Genomic DNA, 14977 nt, shown 5'->3' with positions numbered 1-14977 from the left:
GTGGAAAAGAATGCTTTGTTATCCTACCCTGGAACACCACTAAGTCATTGGTTAGGATGTGTAGATGAATGACACCTGGGTGAATTAGTTCACTGGAGCACAAACTTGGTGTCATCTGCAACACAGAGCAAACATCATCCCCACAGATATAGCGGCCAGGCAGAAGAACATCATATCAAGAAGGCCTGCCCTCTAAAAGAATGAATTAATGAACACAGAAGTTCGATTAAGGGAAATGATTTAACCAGTCCTGTTGCAAGACATTTTAATCAAAAACTTTATAATTCACCTTTATTTTATATAGTCATTGAAGCCATTAAACACAGTCAAAGAGGGGGTAATATTAATTTTATCTGATAAAAAAGAGAAGCATTCTGGATATTTTGATTAAAGAGTTTCACTTTACAGGTATAAATGAAGATTTATCTTTTAATGAGTTTCTGTGATTTTTACTTTTGTGTTTCTGTGTTTTTAAGAAGATTTTTGGACATATGGGGAATTTTTTCCCTGTTTTAATCTGTAGTGGTTCAGTTCAGAGCCTATTTGTGTTGTGTCTTAACCAATCAGCCATTAACACCTCTTTAAATGTGAATTGGTCAGCTTGTTTATTTGTAAATGTATGATTGGTCCACTTGGATTTCTTCTGTGTCCTTTTTTTATTTAAACAAAAACTGTTTGATATTTCGTAATGACTCTGATGAAGGCCACAAGCCAAAAACCATTGGTCACCCAACAGAGTTGTTGTTCAGCACTTTGAGTGTTGCTGTAGTCTTCACGTCATCTTACAGTAGTTTTGACCCAGAGGATTCTGCAACTCATGATAATATTGTTGTCAGTGTCATCCAGCAACTTTTGGTGTGTAAGAGTTATGTTTGAAAGCTATGTATTATTTAGTTATAAAATCAGTTCAGAGGCCACTGAACCCAAGTGACAATAAAATAAAAAGGCAAGGGTGAGATGGTTAGAATGTGTGCAGAGTAGAGACAGTGGGCTTAGTGGAGAAAGGATGTTTAGGATTGAGCTGAAAGCAGGGAGAAGAGAAATAGAAAAGCAAAAAATTAAAACCAAAGGGATGAATGCTAGAATAAAAAAATCTCGCCTTAAGGTTCATGTTATATCTCTTTCCATTGTGAATTTTAAAAATTTCTATAAAGATATTTGCTGACTGACCTGTTTTGGGAGCCTTCTATTTTAAAATCTTTGGTTGAATAAGATGGTTGAAAGTTTGTTGTAGAATGTGTTGGGCATACCCTGTTTGAACCCCCTTTGAAGTTTGGAGCTCTTAAGCTATTTGAGTTAATAGAACTGTTTTTAAAAAAAAGTGTTTACATGACTTAATTTAAGTAGTTTCAACATTTGAATTTACAGTGTTTTGTGTGTACAAAATTTAATGTTGTGATATTATTCCAAGTACCTTTTGAACCCCTTGATTTGAATCATGATAAGAAGTCCAGTTGATATATTTTGCCACTTATATTTAATCTTATTCTTGTCTTCTGTCTCACAGATGGCCGTGCACACCCACCTGGTAGGTTAGAAGCTGTGTCTCTGTGTTGTATAAATATAGTAAATGACAACAAACAGTAAATAAACCAGCACATTTCTGTGACACAGCTGCTGTTTAACTACATTTCAGCTTTAATGTGAAATGCAGTTTGTACAGGAGCTGTTATGGGTTTTTGTTTTCGTAGTTATTAACATATAGTCCGTTGTCCAAAGCACCAAGTGAATATGAATATTATTTTGCACAATGTTTAAATTGTTTTTGACTGCTCATGTATGAAGCTCAACAACCAAAAAATTTGTAAATTATGTTTGCTAACATGTTTTCACCTATTTTCTTACTTCTTTTTTTGTCTTTCTCAGCATTCGAGACATATCGTAAGAAACAATGCTTTTTTTAAAAAATATATTTTGTGTTTTGTAATTATTAACATAGGCTGTTGTCTAGAGCAACAAGTGATGAAGATTGAGTTGTTACAACTTCTGTGATATTTCAAAGATTACTGAATAACTTTGTAGACTTTAAACAATGCTTTTAATGCGTAACTAATTATACCAACATCAGAAGCCAATCACTGAATCTGTTTTCTTTCTTTTCTTTTTTTTCTGTTGACCTCGTATATCTATTTTATCCCTGACCAGAGCATTATCAACCTCTAAGACCAGGTCAGTTTAAAAAAGTTCTTTTTTCATTTTTTACATTGTAACATTAATAAAGAATAAGAAGAGAAAACATATAAAACAAGAAGCATTCAGACAGCACACACCTCTGTGATGGCAGACTGAGCTGGGCAGTATTTTTGTGAATAGTATTGTATTCTTTTCTTCATTTTATTTTATTTTGTGTGTTCTTTTTAAATGTACTTTAAAAGTTTTTAGTACAGTAAAAACAAGTCCAAAGTACAAGCTCTTGCCATTTGCTCTCCTATAACTCATTTAGATATACTTGACAGAACTTTGAGTGTAAAATTTAGTTTTTTACTTGTGGGACTGTAGCACATGTGTGGCATTCATTTCTTTGTTTAGTAAAATTAATCTCTGAGGTTAAAAATCTGTTATCTGAGCAATGTTGGGCAAGTTTCTTTGAAAAAGTAATTAATTATAGTTACTAGTTACTTCTTCAAAAAAGTAACTGAGTTAGTAACTCAGTTACAAGATTCAAAAAGTAATTAATTACTAGGAAACGTAACTATTACGTTACTTAAAAAAAATGTTTTAACCCTCGGGGGTCCAGGGTGTAATTGGCCGTTTTTGACTATTGTATCACTCCTCCTGTTTTATACCTGGAGACACTGTTTACACTGTAATCTGTCTTTGGTGGCTTTTTGGCCGCACCTGTAATATTCAGCAGTTGCTTCATTGTTCTGACACACGACACAAAACTATTCACTTCAGTACACACTAACTACACAAGACAACACACTAACTACACACTCCAAACACGCTAAATGTCACAAATCTCTCTCTCTTTTTTTCCGTTCTCTTTCTCTCTCTCTCTGTCTTTCTCTCGCAGCCACCCCTAAAACTTACCCCTCTTCCTAAACCACCTAATGTCATGTTGCCATATTATTTATTGATCGGTCGATATTCTACATTTTTCCACCAACACGAAAGCAGTGTTTTTTCTTTTCTTTTCCTTTTTTTCGTTTTTGGTTATAAGCAGAGAGTGCTTGTTAGCGCTGTCCTTAGACAGTAAACGTGACGTGAGGAAAAAAACAAAGTGTATATATTGTTTATCATGCCTCTGGTCAACACAATTTAAAAATGGTATATGGCACCTTAATTTGTTATCTTGAAGTGGTCATGTGATTGGTTTACCATGACTACTTTATTCTTCCTCAGCCAAAAAGCAGCACTCATGCAACTGTTTTGCCCCCCCTGGAACAGGTGTTGTGGCAAAAAGTGATAGTCTGCCAGAAAATGATTGCCGTCCGCGGGTTTGTGTGCAGCTGCTTAAAGCTGTAACACCCAGATTACTTACCTTGACAGCTACTTCCGTGCAACCGATATAATGTGCAGTTGAAGACAGCTGAAGTTGAAAAATAGTAATGTGACTGCACCGCATTTTCTTATTTGTAACAGTAACAGCGTGGTAACAATAGAAAGAGTAATTAGTTAGATTGCTTGTTACTGAAAAAAGTAACGTCGTTAGTAACTTCGTTACTTTTAACCCTGTTATTCACATCCCTGTATCTGAGTACATATATATATATATATATATATATATATATATATATATATATATATATATATATATATATATATGTATATATGTATATGTATATGTATATATGTATATATGTATATATATATATATATATGTATATATATATGTGGTACAGCCAAAGAAAAGCTTACCACAAAATGGAGAAGTTATGACAAATCAGACTATAAGGCAAAAAGAAAGTGCAGCTTTATGGTTTCATGGACAAAAGAATTTCTGTGGCTGCAATATGATGAGCTAAATAACCAGGGCTGCACATAAGTGGTCCGCAGGTGCACATTCGCTGTCAAAATAAAAAACACGCACAAGGGTTAGGGTTAAATTTAAAAACTGTACTTTTGAGTTAAAATATATATTTATAATTTTAATAAATGACAAATTAAAAAGGCATGAACATTTTTTTGTATCGAAAAAATATCGAACCGTGACACCAAAGTATCGAACCGAACCGAACCGTGAATTTTGTGTATCGTTGCACCCCTAATATATACATATATATATATATATATATATATATATATATATATATATATATATATATATATATATATATATATATGTATATATATATGTGTGTGTGTGTGTGTGTGTGTGTGTGTGTGTGTGTGTGTGTGTGTGTGTGTGTGTGTGTGTGTGTGTGTATTAAAGTCCTTGATGGGAATCATGATAAGAAGTCCAGTTGATACATTTTGCCACTTATATTTAATCTTATTCTTGTCTCCTGTCTCACAGATGGCCGTGCACGCCCACCTGGTAGGTTAGAAGCTGTGTCTCTGTGTTGTATAAATGCAGTAAATGGTAACAAACAGTAAATAAACCAGCACATTTCTGTGACACAGCTGCTGTTTAACTACATTTCAGCTTTAATGTGAAATGCAGTTTGTACAGGAGCTGTTATGGGTTTTTGTTTTCGTAGTTATTAACATATAGTCCGTTGTCCAAAGCACCAAGTGAATATGAATATTATTTTGCACAATGTTTAAATTGTTTTTGACTGCTCATATATGAAAAATTTGTAAATTATGTTTGCTAACATGTTTTCACCTATTTTCTTACTTCTTTTTTTGTCTTTCTCAGCATTCGAGACATATCGTAAGAAACAATGCTTTTTTTAAAAAATATATTTTGTGTTTTGTAATTATTAACATAGGCTGTTGTCTAGAGCAACAAGTGATGAAGATTGAGTTGTTACAACTTCTGTGATATTTCAAAGATTACTGAATAACTTTGTAGACTTTAAACAATGCTTTTAATGCGTAACTAATTATACCAACATCAGAAGCCAATCACTGAATCTGTTTTCTTTCTTTTCTTTTTTTTCTGTTGACCTCGTATATCTATTTTATCCCTGACCAGAGCATTATCAACCTCTAAGACCAGGTCAGTTTAAAAAAGTTCTTTTTTCATTTTTTACATTGTAACATTAATAAAGAATAAGAAGAGAAAACATATAAAACAAGAAGCATTCAGACAGCACACACCTCTGTGATGGAGTAATTAGAAAGAGTAATTAATTAGATTGCTTGTTACTGAAAAAAGTAACGTCGTTAGTAACTTCGTTACTTTTAACCCTGTTATTCACATCCCTGTATCTGAGTGTATATATATATATATATATATATATATATATATATATATATATGTGTGTGTGTGTGTGTGTGTGTGTGTGTGTGTGTGTGTGTGTGTGTGTGTATTAAACGCCTTGGTGGGAATCATGATGAGAAGTCTAGCTGATACATTTTGTTACTGATAATTAATCTTATTCTTATTTTCTGTCTCACAGATGGCCGTGCACGCCCACCTGGTAGGTTAAAAGTTGTGTCTCTGTGTTGTATAAATGTAGTAAATGGTAACAAACAGTGAATAAACCAGCACATTTCTGTGACACAGCTGCTGTTTAACTACATTTCAGCTTTAATGTGAAATGCAGTTTGTACAGGAGCTGTTATGTTTGCCCAGGTTTTTTCATAGTTATTAACATAGTCGGTTGTCCAAAGCAGCAAGTGAATATGAATAGTATTCTGCAAAAGTTTAAATTGTTTGTGATGAGTCACAGTATGAAGCTCAACAACCAAAAAATTTGTAAATTATGTTTGCTAACATGTTTTCACCTTTCATCTTTATTTCTTTTTTATGCTTTCTCAGCATCCGCGGAATATAGTAAGGAAATCTTTTTTTAATATTTTGTGTTTTGTAATTATTAACATTGTCTAAAGCAACATGTGGTGAAGATTGAGTTGTTACAATGTGTGTGATATTTCAACAATTATTGAATAACTAACAACTTGGTAGACTTTGTAGACTCACTGAGGTTGTTTTCTTAATTATTGAATATCACCTATTTTTTTCCTTGACCAGAGTGTCTTCCATCTGAATGGACAGGTAAGTTTAAAAGTGTTTTTTTTTTTTTCTAAATTATACATCAAAAATGAGTAATTAAGAAAACATATAAAATAAAAAGCATTTTTCCATCTTTGCACATTTTAAAAAAGTTTGTAGAGTTTTTATATTTTCAGGTTTGCTTTGGTAGTCATTAATTACATTGGTAGTCATTTGTTGACACAAAGTGAAGAAGGCTGAATTGCTATAACCTTTGTGTTATTTTGAGTATTATTGAATAACTTCCATCCATCCATCCATCCATCTTCATCCGCTTTGTCCGGGGCCGGGTCGCGGGGGCAGCAGCCTAAGCAAAGAGGCCCAGACCTCCCTCTCCCCAGCCACCTCCTCCAGCTTATCCGGGGGAATACCAAGGCGTTCCCAGGCCAGCCGAGAGATATAATCTCTCCAGCGTGTCCTGGGTCTGCCCCGGGGCCTCCTCCCGGTGGGACATGCCTGGAACACCTCACCCAGGAGGCGCCCAGGGGGCATCCTTGTCAGATGCCCGAACCACCTCAGCTGGCTCCTTTCGATGTGGAGCAGCAGCTGCTCTACTCTGAGCCCCTCCTGGATGGCCGAACTTCTCACCCTATCTCTAAGGGAGAGGCCAGCCACCCTTCGGAGGAAGCTCATTTCTGCCGCTTGTATCCACGATCTCGTTCTTTCGGTCACTACCCACAGCTCGTGGCCATAGGTGAGGGTAGGGACGTAGATCGACCGGTAAATTGAGAGCTTCGCTTTTACACTCAGCTCCCTCTTCACCACGACGGACCGGTGCAGCGTCTGCATTACTGCAGCTGCAGCCCCAATCCGTCTGTCGATCTCCGGCTCCCTTCTCCCATCACTCGCGAACAAGACCCCGAGATACTTGAACTCCTCCACTTGTGGCAGGAACTCATCCCCGACCCGGAGTGGGCACTCCACCCTTTTCCGGCTGAGAACCATGGCCTCAGATTTGGAGGTGCTGATCCTCATTCCCGCTGCTTCACACTCGGCTGCGAACCGTTCCAGTGCGAGCTGGAGGCCCTCACCCGATGAAGCCAACAGAACCACATCATCTGCAAAACTATTGAATAACTTGTACACTTGAAATAGTTTGCAAGCCAATCGTTGCGTTTTTCTTTTATTATGTCTTGCGTATTGACATCACGCTCAAACATTTCCATTTTATCTCTCTAGAGTGGTCAGGTTTATATATTTTTAAAAAGGCGCACATCAATGGAACAAACGTGTTCATTGTATTTGATTCTCAGAGCCATCATTTAGTCTGAGCTCAGTGTGTTTGTGTGTGCTGATTTCTTCATGTGATAAAGTGTTTTGTATGTACAAAATGTCATGTTGTGACATTATTCTAAGTACCTTTTGAACCACTTGTTTTGAATCATGATAAGAAGTCTAGTTAATACATTTCGTTAATGATAATTAATCTTATTCTTATCTTCTGTCTCACAGAATGCTATGGAAGCCTCTGTGGTAGGTTACAAGTTGTGTCTCTGTGTTGTAATTATTAACATCCTCTAAAGCAACAAGTGATGAAGATTGAGTTGTTAAAACTTCTGCAATATTTTAATTATTGAATAACTAATAACTTTGTAGACTTTAAAAACTGCTTAATGAGTAAATAATTATAGCAACATCAGAAGCCAATCACAGAGGTTTTTTTTCTTAATTACTGAATATCACCTATTTTTACCTTGAAGTTTAGTTAATACATTGTGTTACTGATAATTAATCTTATTCTTATCTTCTGTCTCACAGATGGTAATGTACGCCTACGTGGTAGGTTAAAAGCTGTGTCTCTGTGTTGTAATTATTAACATTATCTAAAGCAACAAGTGATGAAGATTGAGTTGTTACTATGTGTGTGATATTTCAAAGATTACTGAATAACTAATAACTTTGTAGAATTTAAAAACTGCTTAATGAGTAAATAATTATAGCAACATCAGAAGCCAATCACTGTGTTTGTTTTCTTAATTATTGAATATCACCTATTTTTATCCTTGACTAGAGTGTCTTCCATCCAGAAATGAAGGTAAGTTTAAAAGTTTTTTTCCTGCATTGTAACATAAAAAAGAGTAAGTAAGATTTTTTTTTAAAAACATTTTTAAATGTTTTTGCTTTCACAGCACTCATGGGTTGTGGTAAGGAAAAAAGTTTTTTAGTATTCTCTGTTTTGTAATTATTAACAGGCTGATGATGATGAAGGTGAAGGTTGAGTTTATTTTCTTCATACTCATATAAATCTAAATTGTATAAATTATTCCTGAACAGCAAGTCAAGGGAGGTCAGTTTAAAAAAATATGTTTACTAATTTCTACAGACACACACACACAACAGAGTAAAGGGGAAAAATATGAAATAAGAGGCGCTCTGAGAGTTAAAACCTCCATCAGTGCAGCTTATTTTTTGGGCAATATTTACTTTTATTGTGTTTTTTCTTTTTCGTTTTTTTAAAATTACTTAAATTCATCTGTGAGGTTAAAAATCTGTTTCTGTGATTTTTATAAATATAGCAATTGTCTGCAATCACTAAATAAACTAACACATTTCTCTGACAAAGTTAGTATTTTACCCATTCTAAGCTTGATGTGAAATACACTTCATAGAGAAAAAGTTGTTTCATGTTATGTCAATTTTAAGAAAATTAACCATGTCTTTATGATTTTTTTTAAAAAAAAAAAGGATGATACTGTTTACTTAATGATTTTAACATCAGACTTTTAATTGTGTGTTGTTTAGCTCAATCGCAGGTCATGCGCTCTGTTAGAGGTGAGTAAAAAGCTAAATGTTGCAGAAACAGTGTGATTAAAAATACGTTAAATGGCTGTAAGCACGCAACTAAACACCACATGCGTTTGCCACAGTTGATCTTTAATTTTGCCTTGGAAGCCTTTAACATCTTGTGTTTATTGCGTTACCATTCCAATCCAGTGATAGTTGTTCTGCTTCTCAATTCTCAGGTCACCATTTGCTCCATGTTTTTAAATCAGCAAGAGACGACATATTGCTGCATTGTGATGACTGTTAAAAAAACATATGAACCAGTTCCTGACATAGGAGTCCAAGAGTTTTCATTGTCCTACATTTAAGAGAGATACCATTGCACTTGTTGCACATTTGCTTAGTCAGGACGCCCACAGGCAGTAGAACTGGAGCAGCTCCTATTTACTTTGTTTTAGATGACCGTTACTGCACTGGATGGATGTGGATTTCTATTTATTGGAAAGGAATAAACTTAACTCAGCATCAGTCATATGAAAGTAATGAATTACCAGATCACCCAGTTGGACTGTAGTGTGTGTGTTTTTATAATAATGACTTGAGCTTCATTGAGTTGTGGTCTCTCTAATCTCGCAGAACCTGATAGCTATGAACCAACAAACAAGTCTGACAGCAAAAAAGGGCTATTTACTCACATGAAGAAGAAGCTACCTGTCTTTTGGAAATCTCATAAGACGCCTACCAACTATGATGATGCTCGTCTAAACTTTGTGTCTGAAGGTAATGATTTGATTTGATTTGATATACCTTTATTAGTCCCACAAGGGGAAATTTCATAAGGCTGCCGACCTATTGCACGCAATGGTGGCGCCATCTTACCCTCCAACCATACATACATTACACAAAACATCACATGGGGAAGACAGGTCAGAGAGGTATAACAATGGAAAATGCACCACATGAGGAAAGATAAGGAGAAAAAAAATAACTCCCCCCAGACTGAGCTCCGACAGGGAGATCCGTTTGAGAACAGAAAAAAAAACACCTCTGCACATAGCACATGAAAAAAAACTCTTAATACACCAAAGAAACACATGACAAGCAACAGGGGTGGGTAAAGGGTGAGAGACCGCCGAATTAGACAGTACATCCAGGCCTGCGTGCGCTGGTCTCCTTGATCCCTGTCAGCATCGGAAGGGAATAAGCGTCGAAGGCGTTTGGAAAGGGAGGGGGGATGAGTGTGTGCATATCAGTGTATATGTATGTGTGTGCGTGTCCAGAGTTCAGCTGAGACAGTGTCCTTCGCCCTGCTAGGCTAAGTAAACAGTCTTCCAGCCAACCCAGGTGGCCTTGCATGGAATGGGAAGGAACAGACTAAACACAGTCGTTATCAACCAACAGAAGCGTCCAGTTTCCATCATTTACAGAATTTCAGGGCACCCAATACATTCTTCATTGTTGTCGCCACATTATAGTCATCTTACCATAACACTGCACTGCAAAAAAGAGGAAAATGTGCTTTACTGTAAATTTACTGTAGAATGTCTACAGTAGAACTGTCTTTGTATTTTCTCATACACATTTATGTTATACTATCATATTATAGTCCTTCAGCCGAGTATATGGACTACTATGAATTCTACTATATATATGTATATATATAGTAGACCAATCGGAGTCTGCGCTGCGGGACTGTTTTGATCACGCGGACTGGGAAATGTTTCACGTGGCTGCTAGGGACATTGATGAATACACAGACTCAGTCTGTGGATTTATCAGGAAATGCGTGGAAGATGTCGTCCCATCCAGAACAGTTAAATCCTTCCCAAATCAAAACCCTGGATTAACGGAGATGTTCGCGTGGCACTGGCGGCACGGAACACCGCCTTTGCCTCCGCGAACACATCGGACTACAAACACGCACATTACCAACTCCGGAAGACGATCAAAGCAGCCAAACGTGAGTACAGGGACAGGGTGGAGCAACAGTTTGACAACCCTCGGAGTATGTGGCAGGGACTAAACACGATCACAGACTTTAGAGGGAAAACCAGCACACCGCAGACCACGGCCTCTCTGTGTGAGGATCTAAACGTATTCTACGCTAGATTCGACACAGCGAACACCATGAGACCGGACAGTGTGCGCACCGCGGATGACGTCAGTGCGCACACTGTGTCTGAGGAGGATGTGCGGAGGTGCTTCAGGAAGGTGAACGCACGCAAAGCTACTGGTCCGGACGGGATTCCCGGCCGCGTCCTCAGGTCATGCGCGGCTCAGCTGGCTGGAGTGTTCACGCACATCTTCAACCTTTCCCTCTCTCTGTCTGTAGTCCCAGCCTGCTTCAAAATGGCCACCATTGTCCCTGTACCCAAATCCTCCACCATCTCCTCATTGAACGACTGGCGACCTGTAGCCCTGACCCCCATCGTAAGCAAATGCTTCGAGAAGCTGGTCAGGGACTTCATCTGCTCTGCATTACCGGACTCACTGGACCCTCTACAGTTCGCATACCGCCACAACAGGTCCACTGATGATGCCATAGCCCTGACACTACATACTGCCCTGTCACACCTGGAGAAGAGAGACACGTATGTGAGAATGCTGTTTGTAGATTACAGCTCAGCATTCAATACCATCGTTCCCTCGAAGCTGGACAGGAAACTGCAGGATCTAGGACTGAGCAGCTCCCTCTGCAGCTGGATCCTTAGCTTCCTGTCTGACAGACGCCAAGTGGTCAGACTGGGCAGCATCACCTCATCCCCTGTCACACTGAACACTGGTGCTCCACAGGGGTGTGTACTGAGCCCTCTCCTGTACTCACTCTACACCTACGACTGCACAGCCACTAACAACTCCAACATCATTGTGAAGTTTGCGGACGACACTACAGTGGTGGGTCTTATCACCAACAGTGATGAGACGGCTTACAGGGAGGAGGTCAGCGCCCTGACCCACTGGTGTCAAGACAACCATCTCACCCTCAACGTCGCAAAGACAAAGGAGTTGATAGTGGACTTCCGGAGGTGCAGAGAAGTGCACACCCCCATCACCATCAACGGCGCTGCTGTGGAGAGAGTGAGCAGCTTCCGGTTCCTTGACGTACACCTGGCTGAGGATCTTACGTGGTCAGTACACACAAACAAAACAGTGAAGAAGGCGCAGCAGCGCCTCTTCTTTCTCAGGAGACTGAAAAGATTCGGCATGAGCCCCCGCATCCTCAGGACCTTCTATCACTGTGCCATTGAGAGCATCCTCACTGGATGCATCACCACCTGGTATGGCAACAGCACCGCCTACAACTGCAAAGCTCTCCAGCGAGTAGTGCGGTGCTCTGAACGGATAATTGGAGGTGAGCTTCCCTCCCTCCAAGACATCTACAGGAAGCGGTGCCTGAGGAAAGCGGGGAGGATCATCAAGGACTCCAGTCACCCCAGCCATAAACTGTTCAGACTGCTTCCATCAGGAAAGAGGTTCTGCAGCATCCGGTCCCGTACCAGCAGACTGAGAGACAGCTTTTTCCATCAGGCCATCAGACTGCTGAACACTTCATAGACACCTCAGCTTCACTACTGGAACTTTAACATTATGCACTCCATACTGTACAGTAACGCCACTGTTTTGCACATGTCTCACTCTGTATATTTTATTTTATATATTTTATTTATTGTTTACTCTATTTAATTTGTAAAATATGTGTACACACACACACACACGTAGAAAAATATTTAGTATACACATCCAGGAATGCATATACTATTATATATTGTACATATATTTATTAGTTTCAGATGTAGCCATTCTTGTATTTTGCTTGTTTACATTATTGTATTTTGCACAACTCTGTTGCTTGTGAAGCTCGCACACAAGAATTTCACTCACATGTGCTGTACCAATGTACCTGCACATGTGATGTGACAATAAAAGTGATTTGATTTGATTTGATATATATATATATATATATATATATATAGATAGATAGATAGATAGATAGATAGATAGATAGATAGATAGATAGATAGATAGATAGATAAAAATTATATATGTATGTGTAATAGTAGATATATAGAACTAGATTCAACACTTTATGTCCAGTTATTATTTCATCTTTGTACTTTATCTCTTTCAGCTGCTGTGCAATTGCAGCCACCCAGAGATCCTTTGCTACAGTTAGTCTTCCTTCAGGAGGCATCTGGCTACTGGCGGCTTGATCCAGCTCTGGCTACTGCACTGGGAAAGATCAGCAAGGAGATGGAAAAGTCAAAGCCTGAAAAGGTGGGTTGTTGTCAATTTTAGTCATTACAAAAAGTGAATATATGGGTGTTAATCAAATTTTATAGTACACATTAAAGAAAGAAATTTAAGAAATTAAACTGTAACATAACATAACAGATGAAAATTAATTCAGCTGTACTAAAAACTAGGGCTGGATATTGTCACTGATTTCTGGAATCAATTCAATTCCGATTCACAAGGTCCCGATATTCGATTCTATCCACGATTCGATTTAATTCGCTTCGATTTGATTTGAATCGGGGGGAATTTTGCCTCAGACAGTCAGAAATATCATAATTCTGATCACTTATCAGTGCATATCCATATTATCCATAATATCTATAACAAGAAAGCGGGTCCGCGCTTTGTGTTTACGTATTTGTGCAGAATCTGTGTACCTGCTGCCATTTAATGTTTTAGCTGTTTGGTGGTTGTCAAAATTTTGTGAGGTTTAACCTCAGATTCTGGTGTTTCGGGCAAAATAAATTTATATTAAAAATTGATTCAGGATTTTAATGAATCGATATCATGTTATCCAAGCTAGAATTGATTTTAATCTATAAATCAATAATCAAAAACTACCCCTAGTAAAAACTGGCAAAAAATACATTATTTATATTATCACAATTGCCAAAAGTAAGATCTAAACCCTTGTGTAGCATTTGTTTTTACAAATCTAAATGTAGTTGTGTGCAGAACACTAACTTGTTTTGGTGTATCAACATTCACATGTGACTGGCTGCCTGTTGCCATTTTAGCTGTAGAGACAGGGAGACAGGAAGACGGATTTAAATGCAAGCATATCAGGAAAAAGTGACGAAACGAGCGAAAACGTAAAATGAGCAGCAACTAGCTGCATTTCAATGACATTGGAGACTGCAAAGTACAGTGCAGAATTTAAAAAATTGGGAGCTGTCTAAAGTGAAACCTGTCTTTGTTTTCAGCCATTTTCCATCAAGGACAAAAAAACCTCATTTGTGTTCTCCCAAGTAGTAGTAGTAACTGCATAAAAATAAAGCTTTTATGAAAACACTGAATGAAAAATTGTTTCCTTGAAAAAGACTAAAATTACTGTTCAGTACTGAATGTTAGATAAAATAAACTATATTCAAAGTGTCTTTGAATGGCAGAGATGCAGAAATGTGTGAATATACTGCAGAGCCATGGCTCAGTGTCTGTGTGTCTAAATTAGTCTCACAGACCTGAATATGATACTTGAAGCCATTTGTATTTCTGAACCTGTTTGATCTGCTGCTCACCACTAAGAAGAACAAGCATCAGTTTTGGACTTTTAACAGTATTTTTATAGGTTTTACATCTTTTCCCGCTGATTAAAAACCTCCCTTGTGGCAATTTATACTACACAAAGCGATTAACCAATAAACAATTAAATGACCGAGATGTTAGTTTTTCACTTTCAACAATAGAAATTTTGAGGGGTTTTGTGACTAACAAAAACTGGACAGCCTGGACAATGAGATACAATTTTACACATTTATTTCTTACAATTTAAGTCCAAAGAGTCGTACTGACAGGTTTCCTTTTTTGTCACAGCAGGTTTTTCTTCATTATGTAGAAAAACTTCTTCACTGGTCCGACCCACTTAAGAGCAAAGTGGGCTGAATGTGGCCTACGATGTAAAATTTGTTTGACACCCTTTCTCTGTGTGTGTGTGTGTGTGTGTTGCCTGTTTTATTTGTCTCTGATTGGGGAATTAGGGCAGCAATGAAGTGTGGGCCACCATTCTGGCTCTGATCTGGCTTCATGCTTTTAAGATGGATGCAAAGGATGAGTGGGAGCTTCTGGCTATGAAGGCTGCCTCATGGCTCCGTGCTCAGAATGGTAGTAACACGATAATAACAGAAAATGCTG

The 14977-nt window shown here is 37.8% G+C and overlaps 1 protein-coding gene across 1 annotated transcript in view; it reads left to right on the top strand.

Moving 5' to 3' along the window:
* Positions 1 to 14977, top strand: part of LOC113036869 (von Willebrand factor A domain-containing protein 5A-like) — a 34844-nt gene that overhangs the window by 18476 nt on the left and 1391 nt on the right. The window contains exons 16-28 of the mRNA XM_080288612.1: positions 1508 to 1528; positions 1867 to 1881; positions 2146 to 2169; positions 5873 to 5887; positions 6086 to 6109; positions 7559 to 7579; positions 7865 to 7885; positions 8118 to 8141; positions 8236 to 8250; positions 8849 to 8878; positions 9467 to 9610; positions 12960 to 13105; positions 14824 to 14947. Coding sequence (XP_080144738.1) covers positions 1508 to 1528; positions 1867 to 1881; positions 2146 to 2169; positions 5873 to 5887; positions 6086 to 6109; positions 7559 to 7579; positions 7865 to 7885; positions 8118 to 8141; positions 8236 to 8250; positions 8849 to 8878; positions 9467 to 9610; positions 12960 to 13105; positions 14824 to 14947 — 624 coding nt within the window. The remainder of the gene's footprint in view (positions 1 to 1507; positions 1529 to 1866; positions 1882 to 2145; positions 2170 to 5872; positions 5888 to 6085; positions 6110 to 7558; positions 7580 to 7864; positions 7886 to 8117; positions 8142 to 8235; positions 8251 to 8848; positions 8879 to 9466; positions 9611 to 12959; positions 13106 to 14823; positions 14948 to 14977) is intronic.

This window comes from Astatotilapia calliptera, chromosome 14 (assembly GCF_964374335.1).
Source record: "Astatotilapia calliptera chromosome 14, fAstCal68.1, whole genome shotgun sequence".
Classification (NCBI taxonomy): Eukaryota; Metazoa; Chordata; class Actinopteri; order Cichliformes; family Cichlidae; genus Astatotilapia; species Astatotilapia calliptera.
The sequence above is the reverse complement of the archived record's forward strand: the minus strand, read 5'-3'. Positions and strand labels throughout refer to the sequence as shown.